Source organism: Malaclemys terrapin, chromosome 1 (genome assembly GCF_027887155.1).
Source record: "Malaclemys terrapin pileata isolate rMalTer1 chromosome 1, rMalTer1.hap1, whole genome shotgun sequence".
Taxonomy (NCBI): domain Eukaryota; kingdom Metazoa; phylum Chordata; order Testudines; family Emydidae; genus Malaclemys; species Malaclemys terrapin.
In genome coordinates this window covers 99,950,938-99,972,239 of record NC_071505.1, presented here as the reverse complement: position 1 = coordinate 99,972,239, position 21,302 = coordinate 99,950,938, and the positions used below count along the sequence as shown (strand labels likewise).

General features: G+C 41.7%; 2 protein-coding genes across 3 annotated transcripts in view; one reads left to right on the top strand and one right to left on the bottom strand.

Moving 5' to 3' along the window:
* Positions 1–1,308, top strand: part of STAB2 (stabilin 2) — a 137,912-nt gene extending 136,604 nt beyond the window's left edge. The window contains exon 69 of the mRNA XM_054033227.1: positions 171–1,308. Within this exon, the coding sequence (XP_053889202.1) occupies positions 171–221 (51 nt within the window). The 3' untranslated portion in view covers positions 222–1,308. The remainder of the gene's footprint in view (positions 1–170) is intronic.
* Positions 1,309–5,407: 4,099 nt separating this feature from the next.
* NT5DC3 (5'-nucleotidase domain containing 3) overlaps positions 5,408–21,302 on the bottom strand; it is a 32,714-nt gene continuing 16,819 nt past the window's right edge. For both annotated transcript variants that reach the window (XM_054033206.1, XM_054033215.1), the window contains 10 exons: positions 16,779–16,869; positions 14,899–15,036; positions 13,210–13,270; positions 12,863–12,965; positions 12,633–12,734; positions 11,522–11,603; positions 11,035–11,121; positions 9,630–9,770; positions 8,949–9,013; positions 5,408–7,581 (listed from right to left, as the gene is read on the bottom strand). In XM_054033206.1, coding sequence (XP_053889181.1) covers positions 7,320–7,581; positions 8,949–9,013; positions 9,630–9,770; positions 11,035–11,121; positions 11,522–11,603; positions 12,633–12,734; positions 12,863–12,965; positions 13,210–13,270; positions 14,899–15,036; positions 16,779–16,869 — 1,132 coding nt within the window. In that variant the 3' untranslated portion in view covers positions 5,408–7,319. The remainder of the gene's footprint in view (positions 7,582–8,948; positions 9,014–9,629; positions 9,771–11,034; positions 11,122–11,521; positions 11,604–12,632; positions 12,735–12,862; positions 12,966–13,209; positions 13,271–14,898; positions 15,037–16,778; positions 16,870–21,302) is intronic.

Below are 21,302 nucleotides of genomic sequence, written 5' to 3'. Positions count from 1 at the left end.
CATTTTGGGGGAAATCTCTCACTGAAAAGAATCTGGAATGCAGTTTAATGTTTGTGCTGGGTTTTGGATTTTCTATTGCACATGCGGTAGGCACAATAGGTACAGAAATTCACTGTCAGGGAAGTTATAAATTGGACAATAGAGTCTGATACTTCATTTATATTTTATAGGATTCTGATGAACAGCAACTTGTAATGTGTGGGCCTCACGATCAGTTTTGAAGACAGAAGTTGGAATTATCAACAATGAAAAAAATTTCTCTACAGTCTAAAATTAACATTTACTGTGAATAAGCCCTGCCTAAGCACTTCAGGGGAAAAAAATTACTTTTTACAATTTTTTTTTCCAAAGTGTTTAAAATGTAGTCCTAGGTGTGTAAGACAAAGAATTTGCTGAAAAGTTGGTTGCATGCAAGGAATATCAAGTTCCATTTTAAACAAATACAAAACTAACGTAGAAATGTATTCCTCTGCCTAGGAAATGTTTAAAGGTTATTTCTATTTAAGGACATACCAGTTGCTAGACAACAGCCCACGATGACTTACAGTTTTTCAGAACACCATGTAGCCACTTTGATTTACGATGCCCGTCTTTCTGTAAAGAGATCAAACTGCCTCTTAAACACATAGTCCTGATGTCCTCTGATGACCGTACTTGGAGGATGTACTCTGTTTGCGCTACCCTTGTGTCTTTATATCTAATTTTGTCTTGGGGTCGAATCCAGAAGTGGCTGACGAGCAAAAACTGCAAATATTGCTTAAGGCTTATGACCTTCATTTTTAAAATTGTTTGATCTTAACAATGCTCTTCCTTCTAAAAAGTGAACTAACTGTGAATGCAAGCACAGTATATCTGGTTTGCCCACTCTGAGCCATTTATGGATTCTTTGTGTCATTGTTATGAAGAAGAAATATTCATTGTAGAGGAATTAACGAGGAATGCAAGTCATGTATGACTTTAACCTTGTTTTGTTCTTTTATTTCAAGTCATTTTTGTGCAGAATAGGCATTCTGCTTGTTTACTGCCTGCTTTGCCTTCCCTGTTCACTTTTCAGCGGTCTGTGTAAAGTAAAAAAAAAAAAAAATCTTCTGCATTGTCTGTGTAGTGTATTTGTGTCAACTCAGTTACACACGAGATGCAAATTTTAAATGAACAGTAATAGCAGCTGCCGTTTCTACATGTACTATAGTAAAATAAATAATGAAATAAGGTTGGAGGCAGGGAGGTGGGGAAATTCAGTCTTAATGCTGAAGCAAGTCTCCAGATGACTGGAAAGGCTACATAACACAGTAAACCTCAAGGAGAGAATTTTATGTTTGTGAGAGCAGTGGTGGTAACATGTCATTTCAACTACACCTCCGCCTCGATAGAACGCTGTCCTCAGGAGCCAAAAAAATCTTATCGTGTTCTAGGTGAAACCGCATTATATTGAACTTGCTTTGATCCGCCGGAGTGCGCAGCCTCCCCGCCCCCCCGGAGCGCTGCTTTACCACGTTATATCCGAATTGGTGTTGTATCGGGTCGCGTTATATCGGGGGAGAGGTGTATATAGTTATTGGTATTCTCTTCTCTCTTTCATAACAAGTCATTTTTTGTGTAGCATGGGATTACTTTCATATAACTATCCCAGGATCTTTCAGCAGATTAAGCAATACAAGCAAACCACATAGGTTCCAGTATAGTGTATGTCTACAATATAATTTAACACCTGCAGCTGGCCTGTGTTCGATGGCTCGGGCTTGGACTGCAGGGTTGTAAAATGGTGGTGTAGATGTTCAGGCTGACATGGACAAGCCACAGGTGTTTAATTGCACTGTAGACATACCCAGCATTTGTTGATGTAGTCAGGCTCATGTGAGGAATTCCAAGTTTAAAGGGTAAATGACTGAACCGGTGAGGCAAAGACTACAGTTATTTTCATGTCTATCCCCTCTCTTCCTGTTCTCCGACACACACGTTTTTACTTAACTTGAATTTAAAAAAAATATCTGATAGTTTTTCCACTTAGTGGGCCCAGCTAATAAGCTTCCTGCCACCCCCTCCCTGTCATCAGAAAGATTAAGGCTCTTTAGAGACCAGATAAAATACATGCATTTATTTTTGTAGCAATCATTAAATATTCTTCACATAAAGTAACATTTTCTGATTGTTTATTAACCAAACTATTAATTTTTGCACTTCTGATTTAGACTAAATATAGACAATTCCTTTCACTCTGGTTCAGTTGAAATATACTCCAAAAATGGACATAGATACACTGCATTTGAAACATGCTGTAAAATCTGCATGAGAGAAGTGATGTTGGCAGTGTTAACAGGAAGGAGGTACACTGAAGCATATTCATGTATTTATATTTTTAAAAACACTTGTTTTACATTCATATTGTATACGGTTTGCTTGAACACTAATCCCCTGTAACAAAATGTCATGCAATATAAATTTAAAAAAAAATTCATACTAGCTGCTTTCCCTCAGCTCTCAAAGCAATCAACACCAAGCATAACATAACATTTTACTGTATTTTAAGTTCGGATGAAGTTTTTCATCTTGAAACAAAATGCACAGTAAATAGACGGATAAAATATTCCCACACAACAATTTCACTGTTCTTGCTTAAACATGCTAGCAGTGCTCAGAAGGACTCACTCTACCTCAATTTACAAGATTAGGCAACAAAGGCTCATGTCAAGAGCCATAAGCATCAAAGTGTTCGAACAAATGTAACCACTAAATTTTTAAAATGTGACATTAACTATTATCTGCTGGTACTAAACCAGATGGAAAAAGTATACTGACTTTATTTTCTCTTAAACTAGTTATGCTCTGCAGTACAAATACTTTATAAAGCACTTTGCTATCCTTTGGGATATGAAATGTGCTATGTGCAGTAACATCAAGTTTTGTTCCATCTTAGCATGATAACACACAAATTGACATTGGCAAATTAAGATTACCCCTCCTCCCCAAATTTCAGCATACAAAATAGACTAGATATCAAGTTATGTAAAATATTAAATTAACTAGATCTTGCACTGTCCAGCCAACAACTCACCTGATAAAGCTAGATTAGGTACCAGTGGAAGTTTATTCTTCTCTCCAGCAAATAACACTAGGACAGTCAGTGGAACTCAAACATTTCAAGTCAAGTATAGTCTATTCATATGTATAAAGAAGTACCTAACCCCCTAGAAATATTGCACATAGTCTTGGAAACCAAGCTAGAGAAAACGTCAAACAATGCTATCGTATTAAACCTCCATGGCCAGCAATAGATTTATTTCAAGCATCCAGGTTTAAAGGAAACTTACACTGGATTTGTGCAAGCAGTTTTTAAGTGTTCATTTTGCAAACATGCTTTTTAAAATGTGAAAAAATATTGCATATGAAAGCCAAAAGTTCATTTACCCGATGGTAGCGGGGCAGTTACCCCACTCCTGGGATAGAAGGAGTGAGGGCAGCTGAGGGAGGCTGGCTGAGTGGCTGAGTAGCTGACCATAGGTGTGGTCAGCTCAATCAGGGCCCACCTGGCCCTGATAAGAGGGCTGTGAGCCAAGAGCTGGGACAGTCTCACTCAGGCCCTGGAGTGAGGAGGACCTGGCTACCTGGGAGTACAGGGTACCTTGGGTAAAGCAGTGCTGGGGAAAGGCAAGAGGAGCTGGGGAGCTCCAGCCTGGCAACTCCTCAGGCTGAGGCCTTGTAAAAGGCCTAATTAGGTATTGAGGCTGCAGAGGTGCAACCCGGGGATAGGCAAAGGCACCTTGCCAGTGCTGAGTGGCCATTACAGACTGCAGTTTGCCCCAGTGAGAGGGGGCTAGATGAAGACTGGCAGTAGCCACTGAGGCAAGGTGGGTATGGGGGGGTTGGGGTTCCCCTGAGGGGAGACCCAGAGTGTGGAGGTGCTGCTGCGGGGCAGCACCCCCAGGTAAGGGGCACCAGGGTCCAGGAGGGACACGGGGCCAGAGGTGGTGGAGACAACGGGGCCAGCAGCCAATGGAGAGAAACCGACCAGCAGGAGGCACTCCGAGGCTGGAAGGAGTTAATTCCCGGACTGACCAGCAGGAGGCGCCATGGCAGTGAGGGTGTGCTGTGCAACACCGATGGTCATTGCTGAAAGCAAATTATTACCTAAAAGAAAATTAATAATAATAATACTTGCTATATGTTTTGCCAATTATATTTTTATACTTTTTAAAATTAGAACTAAAACATAGGAAATATTAAAATGAGTCAGCCTATTCGAGTTCTGAAATGCTTGGGTAGGGAAGCATTGGGTTTTTTGTCTTTGGTCACAGAGGAGGGAAAAACCCTGCTTAGAAATTTCTGTAGTGGTTTATTGAAGTGCCACTGCCTATTTGAGGAAACCTGCTTCAGTAGATGCTTCCTTTGTGCAAAATTCAGATAAGCTTCAGTTCAGTCTTAACCATTGGGAACTATACACTGCGAAATTAACTGCTCATCTATTTCCTAGTGTGACATTCTATATCTTGGGGAAGCATCCTGTAATCTCTATAGTCCTCGTTTACATATAATTGTGATATTTTACATAAAGCAGGACATGTGAGGTATCAGGGGTAAGGTTATGATCTGCTGAAAGTCACTGTTCTATCAAAATATGTATATCGATAATGCATATGAAGTTATGAGAATTGTGTTGTATGGTTGTCACTAAAATATGCTGTGGGTTTGGGAAGAACCCAGATACTAGCTCTCCAGAGACAATGCCAAGGAAAGTAACCAACGGCCAGGCGGGTGTCAAACAACCATTAACAGCCATTGTCCAGCAAGGCAGCTACAATGCAATGACTCAGCTGCATAAGGCCAGGTCAGGGGAATTGCTCAACCTTGCCTGGAAACTCAGCAATGCCCACCAGACATGCCTGGACTTGTGTTCTCCAAGCACATGGGACTGAGAGTATAAAACAGATACAGTGGGCACATACTGGGCCTTTCTCCTGCCCCCTCCTATGCTGCAAGCAACAAAGACACTCGGAAGAAGACTGAAGACTCCAAGAAGAGGAGACTGGCCCAGGTTTAAGAGACAAACCTGTATATTAAGGACTGCAATATCCAATGGGGTGAGAAAAACTGCATGGGGCTCCTCATGCGGTTGTGCTGAGTTATAACAGCACCTGGATGGGGTTGCTGCTAGTCACTGGCAAGGCATTGAGAGAGAGAGCGCCAAGGCTGGAGAGAGTCCCACAGTCCCAGGCCACGCCCCGGAGATCCTATCACACCTAGAATTTCAATAATTTAAGTAAATAAAGCTCCTCGCTAGTCTGTACAGTCCCAATTATTTTGTGTGATCCAATTAGTCTTCCTCCCCCAATTTGGGGGGGTTAAAACCAAAAAGATTGGATATGATTTTGCTTTTCATTTTTCTTTTTCCTCCTCTGTTTTTTCTAACTCATTTACCAATACTGCACATTTATTTTGAAATGTAACATTACAGAAGGCTACATCAAACATGTGATGAAGGCTTAACATTCTGAAACACAGAATATGTCATAGTAACACACTGTTCATCATTGCAAAAAAAAAAAAAAAAACACACAAACCTGCATTTTAGTTGAACATTCATTCATTCATAGTATTTCCCTGAGAACTAGGACCTAAATATTCAAAGGTGTCTACTTTGAGATACTGTCAAAGGGCAAGTGTTCAGCACTTTCTGAAAATTAAGCCATTTAAGAGGTCCAAAGTTGGGCACGCAAAGTCACAAGTCAGATTTGAAAATGTAGGCCTACGCCCAGGGACAACATATTTATCACATATAGAACACAGGTTATTATATTACACTAATGTAAAATGCATGTACAGATAGGAAAAAGAAGCCCATTAATAAGTCTCTGTAAAACTACAGGTTTAAAGATCTATTGTAACTCAAGTATCCAGCACAGAAAGTGACTATACTTACACTACTCCCTCTCCACCTCACTGTAAACTGTTTGATAATTGTGTCTCTCTGAACTCCCAATAGAACTCAAGATTTTCAGTCATGTCAAGATACATTGGAGTCATCACGTGAAGGTCCATCAGACCAGCACCAGAAGAGATAAGCTATATATTTTTTGTATCTTTATGAACCACAAGGTTATAGATACGAGTTTCAATATGAAAAAACAAATCTTCCCTTCCAGCCAATTCTGTTTTGGGGGTCTATTTTCCCCCTCTATGTGCAAGCATAAGTCTCATTATTTTTAAGAGGATTTACACCTAGATACTCCTGGGGGAAGTCTGCACCACTGCCATCTGCAGAATTCATGTCCCCTGCAGATTTCTTTTTCTCCTCACAGAAAATAGATTCTGCCGGAGAGGCACTGCAGTTACATTTTTTGTGGCACCAGAACAGAGGGCAGCCGGCTCAGGGGCCGGAGCAGCCAGATGCAGAGAGGGAGGGGGACAGGCTGCCTTCTCACAGTGCCCTGCCTGTGGGGCCAGGTGAGGAGGCAAGCAACATGGTAGAGATGGACAGAGGGGGGCACACAGGGCTGCTGAGGGGTAAACTGGGGTTCAGAAGGGCTGGGGGTGGGGGGAAGACTGGAGCAGAGGCCCAGGAGCTAGTGAGATGACAGCATTGAGCCAGGGGCTGAATGCGAATGAGGGTGCATGACCACATGGGCACAGGGGGTGCAGGACCACATGGGGACAGAGGCAGATGTGTCTAACTGAATGGGAGAGGTTAGGGGTCAGCTTGGGTCTGCATGGGGGAGGCTCCCCAACTCCCTAACAATCCCTCCCTTCCTCCCCCTCCCCGCAAAAAATGTTCCTTGCTTCTCCCACCCACACCCAACAACCCTCCAGGTTCATTCCCAGGCTCCTTCCCAGCAATTAGTTCCCTCTCCATCAGCCCCTCTGTACCCGACTCCTGCAAGCCTTTGCGCTGTTTCGGAGGGGTATGGGAAATTCATTTCAATTACAATACAGAACTGTTATTACTCAGAGATCTGTATCAATATGCCTAATAAGGGATCTATTTGTCAAAAACATTTCCTGAATCTTTTTTGTTGTCTGTATTGTTACAGACATATTTGCTGACAGGTATTTTGAAATAAATTACCAAAATGATGGAAACTGGTGTGATTATACTGTGTGCATAACTTTTAATTTTTTGGCGCAGAATTCCCCCAGGAGTAATACAGGGGAGGAGGGACAAGTTATATATGAATTCTTACTCTATCAGGACAGATGTCCAGTAACTGGATCAAGATACATAAATGTACTCCATGATTAAAAAAAATAAATCTGCATTCTGGTAGTTACTGATGGGTATATTCATTCATTTGGGGTGCTATAAAATAACCCAGGTACAAACCCAAAGCTCATTTGTTCTGAACCATCTCTTGCAGGAAGGGTATTCTGAATGTACCAGTGCACAGTTGGTCTGACCAGGTAGGGAGTTCATGCTGCAGAGGAGTCCTTCTTGGATAAAATGTGTAATTGGGATCATAGTTCAACAGACAGCTCAGCGATGCCATGTAAATATCAGCAAATCGAGATAAACGCCTTAAGAAATAGGTTGGATTCTGGTCAGTCCTGAATAAGCCCCCAAATTGCGAGTTGAAGAAGTTTCTGGTCACTTCCCTGTCACCAGAGAGAACATTTAAACAGACAGAGGACAAGGGGGGGAATAAAAAAGACACTTTTTAATCAATTTATATAACCCAATATCTGAAATGAATAGAACTTGTAACGTAAAAGGAGTTATTTATACTACTCTCTTAGTGTTGTCACTCAACGCCACTTAAACTTGCTTTGAAAGGCATTTCATGTAATAATAGGTAATTTAGTAAATATCTTTAGTGTGAATATTAAGAAAGACCTTGATCTTCCACCCACTGAAACCAATGGCATAAGATTAGATTCCCAACGTTTCCAATTTTTATTCTGAAGGGCTGGGGAGGAGACACAGAAGAGATCTTTGTCCTTGTCTTAAAGATTTCCATTTCCCACACAAAGACTATGTCTACACTGCACTTTTGTCAGTAAAACTTGTGTTGTACAGGGGGGGGGGAGGAACCTTCCCGGACAAAAGTTTTACCAACAAAAAGCTCCAGTGTGGATGGTGCTTTGCTGGTGGGAGATGCTCACCTGCTGACAAAGCTACCGCTGCTCATTGGGGGTGGCTTTATTTTGCCAGCAGGAGAGCTCTCCTACCAGCAATGAGCGGCTACACGGGAGACCTTACAGTGTCACAGCTGTGCTGCTGTAAGGTACACAGTATAGACATAGCCTTAAACTCCCGCTCTTGAGCTCCTGCATCCTAGCCAGTTTTTCCCAGACACCATTTTTCCAACTGGAAGAGATTCGATAGCAGTCTTTTTGGAAACAGGACTGGAAGAGGGAGTTAAGGAGAGGCATTAACTGGTTCCAAAGGCTTTCCCCTTCCCTCTCCCATTATTTTTTTGGAAGTTCCCTAAGTAACCAGCAAGAGTCTCCACAAATCTCAATTTCTCACACACACAATCTGACATCTCAGACATAGGTCTCTTGAAGTTTAAAATTTAAAACATAAGAATGCTATTCCCCTTATTGAGAAGTATGGGTTTGAGTTATGCGAAAATTTCCTTATGGAACTGTTATCAATGGATAGCAGCTGAATGTAGGGAGGACAGGGGAGCGAGGAAATACAGAATTTGGGGATGGTGGACCAGGCCTGTGCAGGATGGGAGGAACATCAGGGTAACTCAGGCCATTCATATGGGACCATAATACATGTGTTGTGGATCAGGAAGAAGAGAACAGGGCTCTGCAGAGCACACACGGAAGGAATTCACATGTGCAGAGGGGGACAGGAGCGGTGTGAGAGGCACATAGAAAACAGATATAAATGCTTGTCCCTATTCATATCAATAGCTAGTATAGAGGATATAGAATTCTGGAAAAAACTGGGAAAGTCCAAACAAAAAACCATTTTGATTGCAACAAGTATTTGAATGTTCATTTCTTACCTCATTTCTTTTCTTTCCTTTTTCCATTCCTGTAAAATCATTTGTGAATCTGGATCTTGGTAAATCTGAAATATAAATGTGGTCAACAAGTAACTAAACATACGCTTGCAGAATAAGAGTTCAATAAAGGGGAAAAGACTCATTTGTTGCTGTAACAAGGAAAAAATGCTGCTTAAAAAGGTAATGCTGGTGCACTGCGTATGTGCACTGAAAAAAAATCAGAAGGGTCAAGAATCACGTGTGATCATTATAAACAGAAGGGACAGGGAGAAACCTACATTATTCCCTACTCACCAACACAAGATGATGGTTCTGGTACAGGTTTAGTGTACTTTCTGTTATCAACAATATAAAAAAAAGTGTTTTTGCGGATTAAACAAAAATATTTCCTTTTTGTTTCAGTGCAGGGGTGTTTTATAAGGGAGTTTGTGAGTAAACTGGCTTATCAAATAAACTGCAATTGCAAGAATGATTGTACCTACAATCAGATTTGCACGCTTAAACATAACAAAATTAAAATCAGACTGAAAACACTTGTAAGGCCATTAATTCAAACCCTTAAAGAGTTGGCTGCATCCCCCCTGTTAAATAAAAGCTATTTAAAAACACACACACACACACACACACACACACACACACACACACACACACACACACAAAAGCCACACACGTACAACAAACCTGCATATGTTCCAATAATCCAGTCAGGGTTTGTAGCCAAGTCATGGTTTGAATGTACTGCTCTGTGTTCATGATTTTAATCTCTGATCGTAACTCTGGAATAATTGCACCTGTACGCCAGCCATGCTTCAGGGTCAAATCCTATTTACCAACAAGAATTGCAAAAAGCAAGTATAAGCCTTAAGAGAACTGAGATTTACTTCTTTACTATACTTTAGCCAAAGAGATGTTAATTAAATTACTTCTTACGTGTAAGCAAAAACATTCAACAGAGTGGTTCAACTGTACCAACTTGCAAATAGGTTTAATTTTAGAGTAAAGCTTCAAATCCCACTTTTCTAAAGTTAGGGAGCAGATCCAGGTGACACAAAAAGTGAATGGATTCTGGCCAGTAGGAAGTTCCCCTGGCACAAGGAAACTCCGCAGGCGTAAGGCTAGTGGAGGCATAAGGAGAGAGGGAGGAGCGTCAGAGCATGGATAGCAGTGCTCCACTAAACCAAGCCTTCAATGGCATAAGGGTGGTTACAGGCCCTCAGCTACTCAAACTCCTGCCAGGGCTGATAGGAGCTGGAGCAGGGAACTGCAATCAGTTCCCTGAGCTCCCTTCTTCACTGTGCCTGAGTGGAACATGACTGTCCTTTTCTTTCTTGGGTCCTGATTCTGGAAAATATTTATGTGTGTGCTTAAGTGTTTTGCTGAACCAGGGCCCTTATGGCAAGACAGGATGAGGAGTCCTGAAGCTTTTTTTGTTGTAACATGGCATCACGAAACAGAAGAGATTGAGAACCATTGGTGTAAGGGAAGCCCCATGAGGCAACAATCAGAAGATAGATACCACTGCTTCAGCGTTTTAAATTAATATTAAGCTATCAGTTAGTACATTATTTCATTTGTGTAGCATGATAGGAGAAAAAATTAGAGACTTTATGTCTGTAACTGATAGTGGAACATAAAACTAGATGTTGTTAATAGAGAAGTTCAAAACAGAAGTTCATTCCTTAAACTCCCTTATTTACAGGTGGTGGTAAATGTCATCCAAACCAGCAATATCCTGCACTTCAGGAGATCTGCTTTAAATTCTCAGTTACACCTGATACAAACAGTGCCCATCTCAAGTGTGCAGGCTTATGTAGCTGTTCTGAAATTGTAGACTAGTTAAAAGCCACAAGGCAGTTGGGGGAGATGATGATGATCATCCTTTTCAGGAAATGATTTTTACTTTTCTAAATTTGTATTACAGTATTGGGGTTTGATTTTGTTTACTTCTATAAGCCTAGCTGTTTTAAAATGTAATATTTAGAAATATCAATTGAGTGTTTATAATATTGAATCCCTTTTTTTCAAATCTGGAAAAAAGGCTTTCGCTTCCATGGAACACGATGAAGAAAAGAAACAAGTTACTTACTGCCAGATCGCTGTAAATGTGGTCACCAAAATACAGAACTTTGGAACCCCTCCAGCCAGTAAGCTTCAGAAATTCATATAAGTTACCCTGAAGAAACAAAACAGCAAGATGTGGGTGTACTAAAGTAACATCCAACTTTCAGGTTATTGAGCACTGAGGAAAATCTGACAAGTTTAAAAACAAATCTAAAAAATATTTATGACAGTATGAAAATATTAAAGTCATCTCTCAATTTCATTAAATGCTATAGCTCAAATTATACACGCAATTTTTGTTGCAAGATAAGATTTAATCACTCTTAAAATGAACATGATATAGTATGCTGAAAGTCTACAATGCCAATAATGGATGTTTTTAAAAATTACTCAGTTACCAATATAATTACCTTCAGTACATTAAATTAATTTTAAAAAAACATTATGAAGGCTACAGAAACATAAGATTATAGGAACTAGATATGTAATGGAAGGATATATTGGAAATGTACCTGTTTGTAAATCTGGCCTTTCTGCAATTTATGAATTTTGTCCCAAAGCAACTCTCCCTTTTCATTCACCTTCCGAAAAGGTCTAAAACAGCAGAATTGTATAGAATTGTCACTCTGTCACAGCAAGGCTGCCACTTTTTAAAGTTGGGGCGGGGGGGAAGAGAATACGAATAACACCCAATTGTTAAAAAAATTGGTGTATAATGAGCACATTCTCCTAACTCTCTCAAAACCCAGTCTCTAACCTTTAGCTTTAGCCTGATGCAGCCAATATACTATATTGACTTTGGTATATCAAAATTTAAGAAAAGTTGCTCAGTAAAACATTAACTCTTGTTTGCTTTCATCTAAAATTTATGAGCATCCAGAGTTAAGGCACAAAAATCAGCCTGCCTGCTCAGAGGGATGGCGCTATGCTACTGGCAAAGCAGGTTGAGGTGGGAAGAGAATAAAAATGAAGAATGAAAGACGGGAAAGATACCTTGTTTTATACATACACAGCAAAGGGAATATCTGGAACTAGTTCCTTTACCAGCGTACTACTTTATTTTGTTTTTTATTAAGAGGAACAGAATAGTTAAAAAACCATCACAGCAAGGGTAGAAAATCCCTCCAAACTATACAAAAGTATAAAGGAATTAGTCTTTTTAAAAGACAAGCAGGTACATCTGTATATAAACGGCACATTCTAAGAGGCTGTCCAGGGACTCCAGTTTGCTCTTTAATGCCTCTCACCTAATGCAAGAGAGATCAGTAAGAACATCTCCAAACTCAAGGCCTGATCCTGTAAGGTGCTGAGCCATTTGGACTTGGAAAGCGAGAGCATTCAAACGCACTGCAATATCGGGCGATAATAGAACAGTCCTGCAGCCCTTACTCAGTCCAGCAGTCCTGTAGTAGATACTGGAACTAACCACTCCCTAGACGATCAGCTATCTATTCAGGCTCCAGGGTTTTGTAATCCTGCATTAGCTCATGATGGTATAAACAGGGTTTCAAATACAATTGTATTTTTATATTACATACAGATAATTTACAATGTTTCATAATGTGTTACATAACCTTACACAGAGTAAATCCCTTGAGCCATGGTGTATTAGCAAATACCCACCTTCTCTTATCATTGAAGAAATTTGGCTTGTCAGCCTGTACAATGACTACATCAAAGAGATCCCTCCAGTCCTTTCCAACGATGAACTTCATACCTTTGTCCCTACAGAAAGCACAACAGCATTAACAATGAAATAGGACAGCGGTGAACTTACATTGACAAAACAATAAACTACCTTGATTTTTAAAGTTTTAGAAGTATAGTTTAGCAATAAATGGCAGTAAACTTACACAAAGCTACTGGGACTGTTTGTGATGAGAAATAACTTCTTGCCATGATCAGCCAGCTTTCCTAACACTGCCCGGGTCTGCTCAGCATAGCAGATGTACTTATCTAGGAAAAATATTGATTTTAATATCATGTTGAACATCAATACTTTGCTACTTTCACTAGAAAATGGTCCAGAACTTTTGATAATTGCAGGTCATATTTAATGAAGAAAATCCAAGGGAGACATGTGAAGCTGAAAATATCCTTCCCCCACCTAGGATTTTTAAGTATTATAAGAAAGCGAGAAAGAAACAATAAAATTATGGAGACAAGAGTAATCCCTACATGTAATCTCACTACTACTTACCAATATCTGCTTCAATTGCTCTGTACATTATTCCTTTGATGTGGACATCTCTGATTGAATCCTGTCAAAGATCGAAACAGCACTCAAAGAGTCTTTCAAATATGAAAAGCCCGGTCACAGTACAATGTCTGTATGTTGCTTTAATAGCAATTAATTTATCTGATCTATGATCTTTATTTCCCCTAAAAACAACGTTACCATGTTATCTTCACTATTTGCACGTCACTACTATGCTAAGAATAAGATTATACTCCAAGATAGGATCATTTTCATACTTCCCAGACGTTTGAAACTTAGTGCAACAGAAGCTTTACATAAGTGAGGATTACAATATAGCACCCTTCAGGGTAATGTGGGCCTAAGGCCCTTAACAGAGTGCTAGTCAAAACAGATTTTTGTTGACCTTCAGAGTGACACACATTCCTTTCCTCCTGAGGAAACTAAAGGCTTAGAGTGCCTCAAATTAGGATCACTCCCAATTAGCTTGTCATTTAATGAGAGAGATTTATGAGTAGATGAAAGAAGCTAAAAGTTTAAATAAAGAAACAAAAAAGAACTCAGAAGGATTTTGGCTGCTTTCCTCAGCTTGAGCTATGCCAGAGCCTTCCTGGTGGAACAGTATTACTGCCATTTTGTTACTGGTGTGGCTACACACCAGGACTTGGATAACACTATGGGCTATCTAAAATATTTTTAGAAGGGAGATAAAGCAAAGATTTATCTATTTATACTAAGGCAGAAGCTAGAGGAAAAAAACTGGAGCTTTGGGAAACCTTCAGAACTTCTCAAAAAACATGGAAGCCCGACAATGGCAAAAGAATTACGTGTGAGCTAAGAGTTTGTTAAAAAATGTTTCTTGTCTAATGGAGAAAGGGGACTGAATGCACACAAACATGGCACAACATCACAGCTGGAGGTTTTTACCTTAGAATTGTAATACTGGACTAGATACAAGAAAAGTAGTGTTTAAAAACAAAAAAAATCCTAACTTTTTTATATTTTAAAATTTAAGTGGGCTAGAGATGGCAGAATCACCATCAGGCTGTTCCAGACAGGAGATGTCCAGGACTTTTTTCTGGTCCTACATTACATCATGACATTTCTCTTTTCCTCTTTCAAAATTAAGTTTTTAGATACCTCACAAGGAGTCAGGAGAGTTGAGTTGCTCAACTTTTTGCTGCCTGAGGACATGCACCCATAAATAAATTAATTAATTAATTAATTAAAATCGAGGAAACATACATGGACACTTTAAACTGAGTTCCTAATAGCCCTTCTGTTCCTTGCTGGCAGGGAATATCTAATAGCATAGCTTCACATGCTGATTCAGCCAAATATTTTTCACATGGAAGGGAGTCTTATTTCTATACCCTTTCCCATTCTCCTCTCAACCCAGATCAACAGACATACACAAACCCACCCCCACCCCCACAAAATATACTAGAATTTTAATAAAAAAAGGTTTCAAAAAGATTTCAAGTTAAGGATTTTCAAGGTCTACCATCTTTTTCATAGGTTTTTGCAGTTCTTATTGCAATGCACTGTTCTGTAAGAAACTGGAGCTCCATAACAAGCTGAGATTTTTTTTTGTCTAGTTCTGTAAAGCAGAACCAAAGGGGGTTGAAACTTCTTTGAGTTGTCATAAAAGAAAGGCATAATTATGTAGGTGCCTGTACATCTCATTCGTACCTTGACATCTTTGTACAAATGAACAGGTTCATAATCTATGTTGTTTTTCAGAAAATATTCATTCACACAAGAGAGGAGAGTCATCTCTGGTAATGAAAATATATCCATGAACTGCTTCATTGTTTTTCCATGTGAACTCTGCAAATAAGGACATGCATGTCAAATATTTACCAAAACTAAATCCTATAAATCTAACATTTTGGATTCATTGCCAAATTTTAATTTTTTTTTTTTACTATTGGCATTTTATTGCTGCAGAATTCTGTTTGCAGTAATAAAAGGGAAAACCCACACATCAATATGATAAAGTTAGAAGCATTCTGCTTTTAATTTAAGGACCAGTAATTCCATCTAGGATTACCACCACATTTTTACAAGCTATGTGTTTAAATAATGATATCATGTGAAATCTCTCAGAATCCTTTGTCTAGAATTTTGCAGTCTGCTTCTCCTTTTATTGCATAGGCTAAAGACGACTAAGGACCCTGTTTATACAGGCTTAGGTTATGTCTACACTTAAAACACTACAGCAGCACAGTTGTAGTACTGCACCTACAGTGCCATAGTGTTTTAAGTGTAGATACTCACTACAACAACAGGAAGTATTTTCCCATCACTGTAGTTAATCCACCACCCCAAGAGGCAGTAGCAAGATGAATGGAAGAATTCTTCCATCAGCCTAGCAATGTCTACACCGGTGGTTGAGTTGGCTTACCTAGGTCTCTTGAGGGGCCTGGGTTATTCACGTCCCTGAGAGAGGTAGCTATGCTGATGCAAGTTTTCAGTGCAGACCAGCCATAAGACTCAAAATATTTTGTTTCCTTCAAGTGGTTATTGAAGAGAAGTGGTAAAAAGCAATAAAGGTTTTGTAACCACAAAACCAGGAACATAAATTCTTCCAGGACATAAAAGCTAAACACCATTTTAAATTTCCCAACACTTGAGAAAACATAATAGAGAAGTAAATAAACCCAACCGCTCCCAAAAGGCCCACACACGGAGAGCAAATGGGCATGTTTTGCTTGGGGTTGTATGGAGGCTAAGCCCAGAAGAATGAGACTACAATGAGACTACAATGCTATGAAGGATGTAAAACAAAACATTCAGGTCCTGCCTCTACACTACCACGCAAGGGACCAGATTTGAGAGAGTCTCGTTTTTAAATTCTTTGGGCTGAGAACAAATGGGAACACAGAGGAAGAATACTCAGCACCAGGAGTTGAGGGAGAAGTACCTCGCACTGCTCTAGAGAGCTTTCTGGTTGATTTAGGGGCAACACTCATAGGCCCCCAAAGGACTCAAACACATCCCTTCTTGGCTGAAGGAAGGCACAGTGGCTTGGTGCCAAATAGGAAGGTGATAGACCCACCATAGAGGGCACCACCCTCCTCACATAGTAAAATTCTAACTGAAAGCTTCCTCTTGGCAATGTCTTTTTGGTGGCCCCATCCCAACCTTTCTAGCAAACAAGTCTATGCAGCAGTCAGATGTACCATGAGCTAAACCTTCGTGCCAACCAGGAAGAAAGATGGTCTTGCAGTTAAAGTACTGGATGAGGACTCAAAAGATCTGGGTTTTTTACAGCACTGCCACAGACTTCCTGTGAGACACCTGACAAGTGACTTAATCTTTCTAGGCCTCTAGTCCCCATGAGGGCGATAAATTTTTCTCCCCCTCTTTGTCTTGTCTATTTCAATTGTGAACTCTTCAAGGCAGGGATTGTCTCTTACTATGTGTTTGTACAGCACCTAGTACAACGGGGCCCCTAAGCATGAATGTAACAAATATTAGCAGGAACATTTTGAAAATATGAAACAAGTCTGTGGCGCATATGGGGTTTCAGTTAGTAAGTTTTAAACAGAAGTAGTTTGGGTTTTTACCTTTCCATAAAAGTCACTCATTTGTTCCAAGGGGACATGGGAACCATCATACATTGCAATGACTTCTTCATCTGGGACGACACGGAGGCCTCTGGCAATAACAATATTAGTCTCAGTTTAAAAATCCAACCAGAAATTTCAGGTAATTATTGTATGACAGCCTGACTACGTATACAAACTCAGTTCTTGAACTTCTTAAAATACCAATACGATCCGATGGTTTCCCATAAGAAACACCTTGGTCTGCAATTTAAGAAAGACCGTCTTGCTAACTTCCAAAACAAGTAGCATTTCTTCAAACTGACACACATGAAACTCATTCCAGCTTTTAAAGTTTTTTATTTCTTCAAAAAAGTGAATTAATTAGTCTCCATTAAAACTTTGCCTCCAAGGCTTGTAAAGTGCAGTTACAGCTTCTAGTTTCTCAATAAAATGTAATTCCCTCTCTGCTTTTGTTTCACGAGGCACAGATGATGCAATAGTGTTTAACCAGATTATTCTGCAGTGTGACCTTGAAGGATAGAGGCCAAAAAATGCAACCTTCTTAACTGAGGTAATAACCAGATTTCTTTTTAACCCTAATATAGTTAAGTCTCATTGAGTTGAAATTATAATTAAGGAACTGTGACAAACATGTTAGATATGAAATCATAATACAGAGGGGAAAAGGAGGTCTATATTTGTCCCCAACATATTTGTACCAGCAATTAGATAGCTATTTCCCAACCACCACCACTTACAGTATTGAACACCTTTTACTGAGTATCTCAGGCCTGGTCTACACTACGATTTTAGGTCGAATTTAGCAGCGTTACCTCGATTTAAGCCTGGACCCGTCCACACGACGAAGCCCTTTTTTTCGACTTAAAGGGCTCTTTAAATCGATTTCTTTAATCCACCTCCGATGAGGGGATTAGCGCTGAAACCGGCCTTTCCGGGTCGGATTTGGGGTAGTGGGGACGCAATTCGACGGTATTGGCCTCCGGGAGCTATCCCAGAGTGCTCCATTGTGACCGCTCTGGACAGCACTCTCAACTCAGATGCACTGGCCAGGTAGACAGGAAAAGGCCCGCAAAATTTTGAATTTCCTGTTTGCCCAGCATGGTGGAGAGCCCAGGTGAACACGCAGAGCTCATCAGTAGAGGTAACCATGATGGAGTCCCAGAATCGCAAAAGAGCTCCAGCATGGACCGAACGGGAGGTACGGGATCTGCTCGCCATATGGGGAGACGAATCAGTGCTAGCTGAACTCCGTAGCAGTAAACGAAATGCCAAAACATTAGAAAAATTCTCAAAGGGCACGAAGGACAGAGGCCATAACAGGGATGCACAGCAGTGCCGCGTGAAAATTAAGGAACTATGGCAAGCCTACCACAAAGCCAGAGAGGCAAACGGAAGGTCCGGGGCAGAGCCGCAGACATGCCGCTTCTACGCTGAACTGCATGCCATACTAGGAGATGCAGCCACCACTACCCCAACCCTGTGCTTTGACTCCGTCAATGGAGAATCACGAAACATGGAAGCGGGTTTTGGGGACGAGGAAGATGATGATGATGAAGACATTGAAGATAGCTCACAGCAAGGAAGCGGAGAAACCGGTTTCCCCAACAGCCAGGATACGTTTTTCACCCTGGACCTGGAACCAGTAATCCCCAAACCCACCCAAGGCGTGCTCCCAGACCCTGAGGGCACACAAGGCACCTCTGGTGAGTGTACCTTTGTAAATATTACACATGGTTTAAAAGCAAGCATGTTTAATGATTAATTTGCCCTGGCATTCGCGGCCAGTACAGCTACTGGAAAAGTCTGTTAATGTGTATGGGGATGGAGCAGAAATCCTCCAGGGACATCTCCAGAAAGCTCTCCTTGATGTACTCCCAAAGCCTTTGCAAAAGGTTTCTGGGGAGGGCTGTCTTATTCTGTCCTCCATGGTAGGACACTTTACCATGCCAGGCCAGTAGCACATAGTCTGGAATCATTGCATAACAAAGCATGGCAGCATATGGTCCCGGTGTTTGCTGACATGCAGACAACATCCATTCCTTATCTCTCTTTGTTATCCTCAGGAGAGTGATATCATTCACGGTCACCTGGTTGAAATAGGGTGATTTTATTAAGGGGACATTCAGAGGTGCCTGTTCCTGCTCTGCTGAACAGAAATGTTCCCCGCTGTTAGTGATCATCCCAGAGAATTGGGTGTGGGGGGAGTGAGGGGGGTTAGTTGGGTTTGTGCTGCACGTTAACCCGGAAACCACAGCCCCTCCTTTTAAATTGCAAACGCATTTTAAATGGCCAACCCAACAGCTGCTTGGCATGGGAAATGAGGGCGCTGCTGTTTGAAACCATTCCCACGTTATGAAGGGTAAAAAAGCCAAAAGACTGTGGCTTACCATGGCTGCTGCAAGCCGAATTCTGTTGCCTGGCACTGCGTGAGTGATCTCTCGCACCAAACCGGCAGGCCCTCAATATAAGAGGAAAAATGCGACCTTGTAATAAAAGCACATGTGCTGTGTAATGTGAACAGCAAGATTTCACGTGAAAGAGTGTACCCATTGTTCTCTAAAATGTGTCTTTTTAACTACCACCTCTCCCTTCTCCTCCATCAGCTGCAAATGTTTCTCCTTCGCAGAGGCTAGTGAAGATTAGAAGGCGAAAACGGCGCACTCGGGATGACATGTTCTCGGAGCTCCAGATGTCCTCCCACACTGACAGAGCACAGCAGAATGCGTGGAGGCAGACAATGTCAGAGTGCAGAAAAGCACAATATGAACGCGAGGAGAGGTGGCGGGCTGAATCGCGGGCTGAAGAGAGCAAGTGGCGGGCTGAAGAGGATAGGTGGCGTCAGCTTGCTGACAGAAGGCAAGAATCGATGCTCTGGCTGCTGGAGCATCAAAATGATATGCTCCAGCGTATGGTTGAGCTGCAAGAAAGGCAGCAGGAGAACAGACTGCCGCTACAGCCCCTGTGTAACCAACAGCCCTCCTCCCCAAGTTCCATTGCCTCCTCACCCAGACGCCCAAGAACGCGGTGAGGGGGCTTCCGGCCACCCAGCCACTCCACCCCAGAGGATTGCCCAAGCAACAGAAGGCTGGCCTTCAATAAGTTTTAAAGTGCAGTGTGTCCTTGACCTTATCTCCTCCTCCACCCCACCCTGCACTTCCCTCCTCCTCCACCCCTCCCAGGCTACCTTGGCAGTCATCCCCCTATTTGTGTGATGAATTAATAAAGAATGCATGAATGTGAAGTAACAATGACTTTATTGCCTCTGCAAGCGGTGCTCAAAGCAGGGAGGGGAGGGTGGTTAGCTTACAGGGAAGTAGAGTGAACTGAGGGGGTGGTCATCAAGAAGAAACAAACAGAACTTTCACACCATAGCCTGGCCAGTCATGAAACTGGTTTTCAAAGCTTCTCTGATGCGCACCGCACCCTGCTGTGCTCTTCTAACCACCCTGGTGTCTGACTGGACGTAATCAGCGACCAGGCAATTTGCCTCAACCTCCCACCCCACCATAAATGTCTTCCCCTTACTCTCACAGATATTGTGGAGTGCACAGCAAGCAGCAATAACAATGGGAATATTGGTTTCGCTGAGGTCTATCCGAGTCAGTAAACTGCGCCAGCGTGCTTTTAAACGTCCAAATGCACATTCTACCACCATTCTGCACTTGCTCAGCCTATAGTTGAACAGGTCCTGACTACTGTCCAGGCTGCCTGTGTATGGCTTCATGAGCCATGGCATTAAGGGGTAGGCTGGGTCCCCAAGGATAACTATAGGCATTTCAACATCCCCAATGGTTATTTTCTGGTCTGGGAAGAAAGTCCCTTCCTGCAGCTTTTGAAACAGACCAGAGTTCCTGAAGACACGAGCATCATACACCTTTCCCGGCCATCCCACATTGATGTTAGTGAAATGTCCCTTGTGATCCACCAGTGCTTGCAGCACCATTGAAAAGTACCCCTTGCGGTTTATGTACTCGCTGGCTTGGTGCTCCGGTGCCAAGATAGGGATATGGGTTCCATCTATCGCCTCACCACAGTTAGGGAATCATATTGCAGCAAAGCCATCCACTATGACCTGCATGTTTCCCAGAATCACTACCCTTGATACCAGCAGCTCTTTGATTGCGTTGGCTACTTGGATCACAGCAGCCCCCACAGTAGATTTACCCACTCCAAATTGATTCTCGACTGACCGGTAGCTGTCTGGCGTTGCAAGCTTCCACAGGGCTATCGCCACTCGCTTCTCAAATGTGAGGGCTGCTCTCATCTTGGTATTCTGGCTCTTCAGGGCAGGGGAAAGCAACTCACAAAGTTCCATGAAAGTGCCCTTATGCATGCGAAAGTTTTGCAGCCACTGGGAATCGTCCCACACCTGCAACACTATGCAGTCCCACCAGTCTGTGCTTGTTTCCCTTGTCCAGAATTGGCATTACACAGCATCAACCTGCCCCATTAACACCATGATTTGCACATTGCTGGGGCCCGTACTTTGTGAGAGGTCTATGTCTATGTCTATTTCCTCAT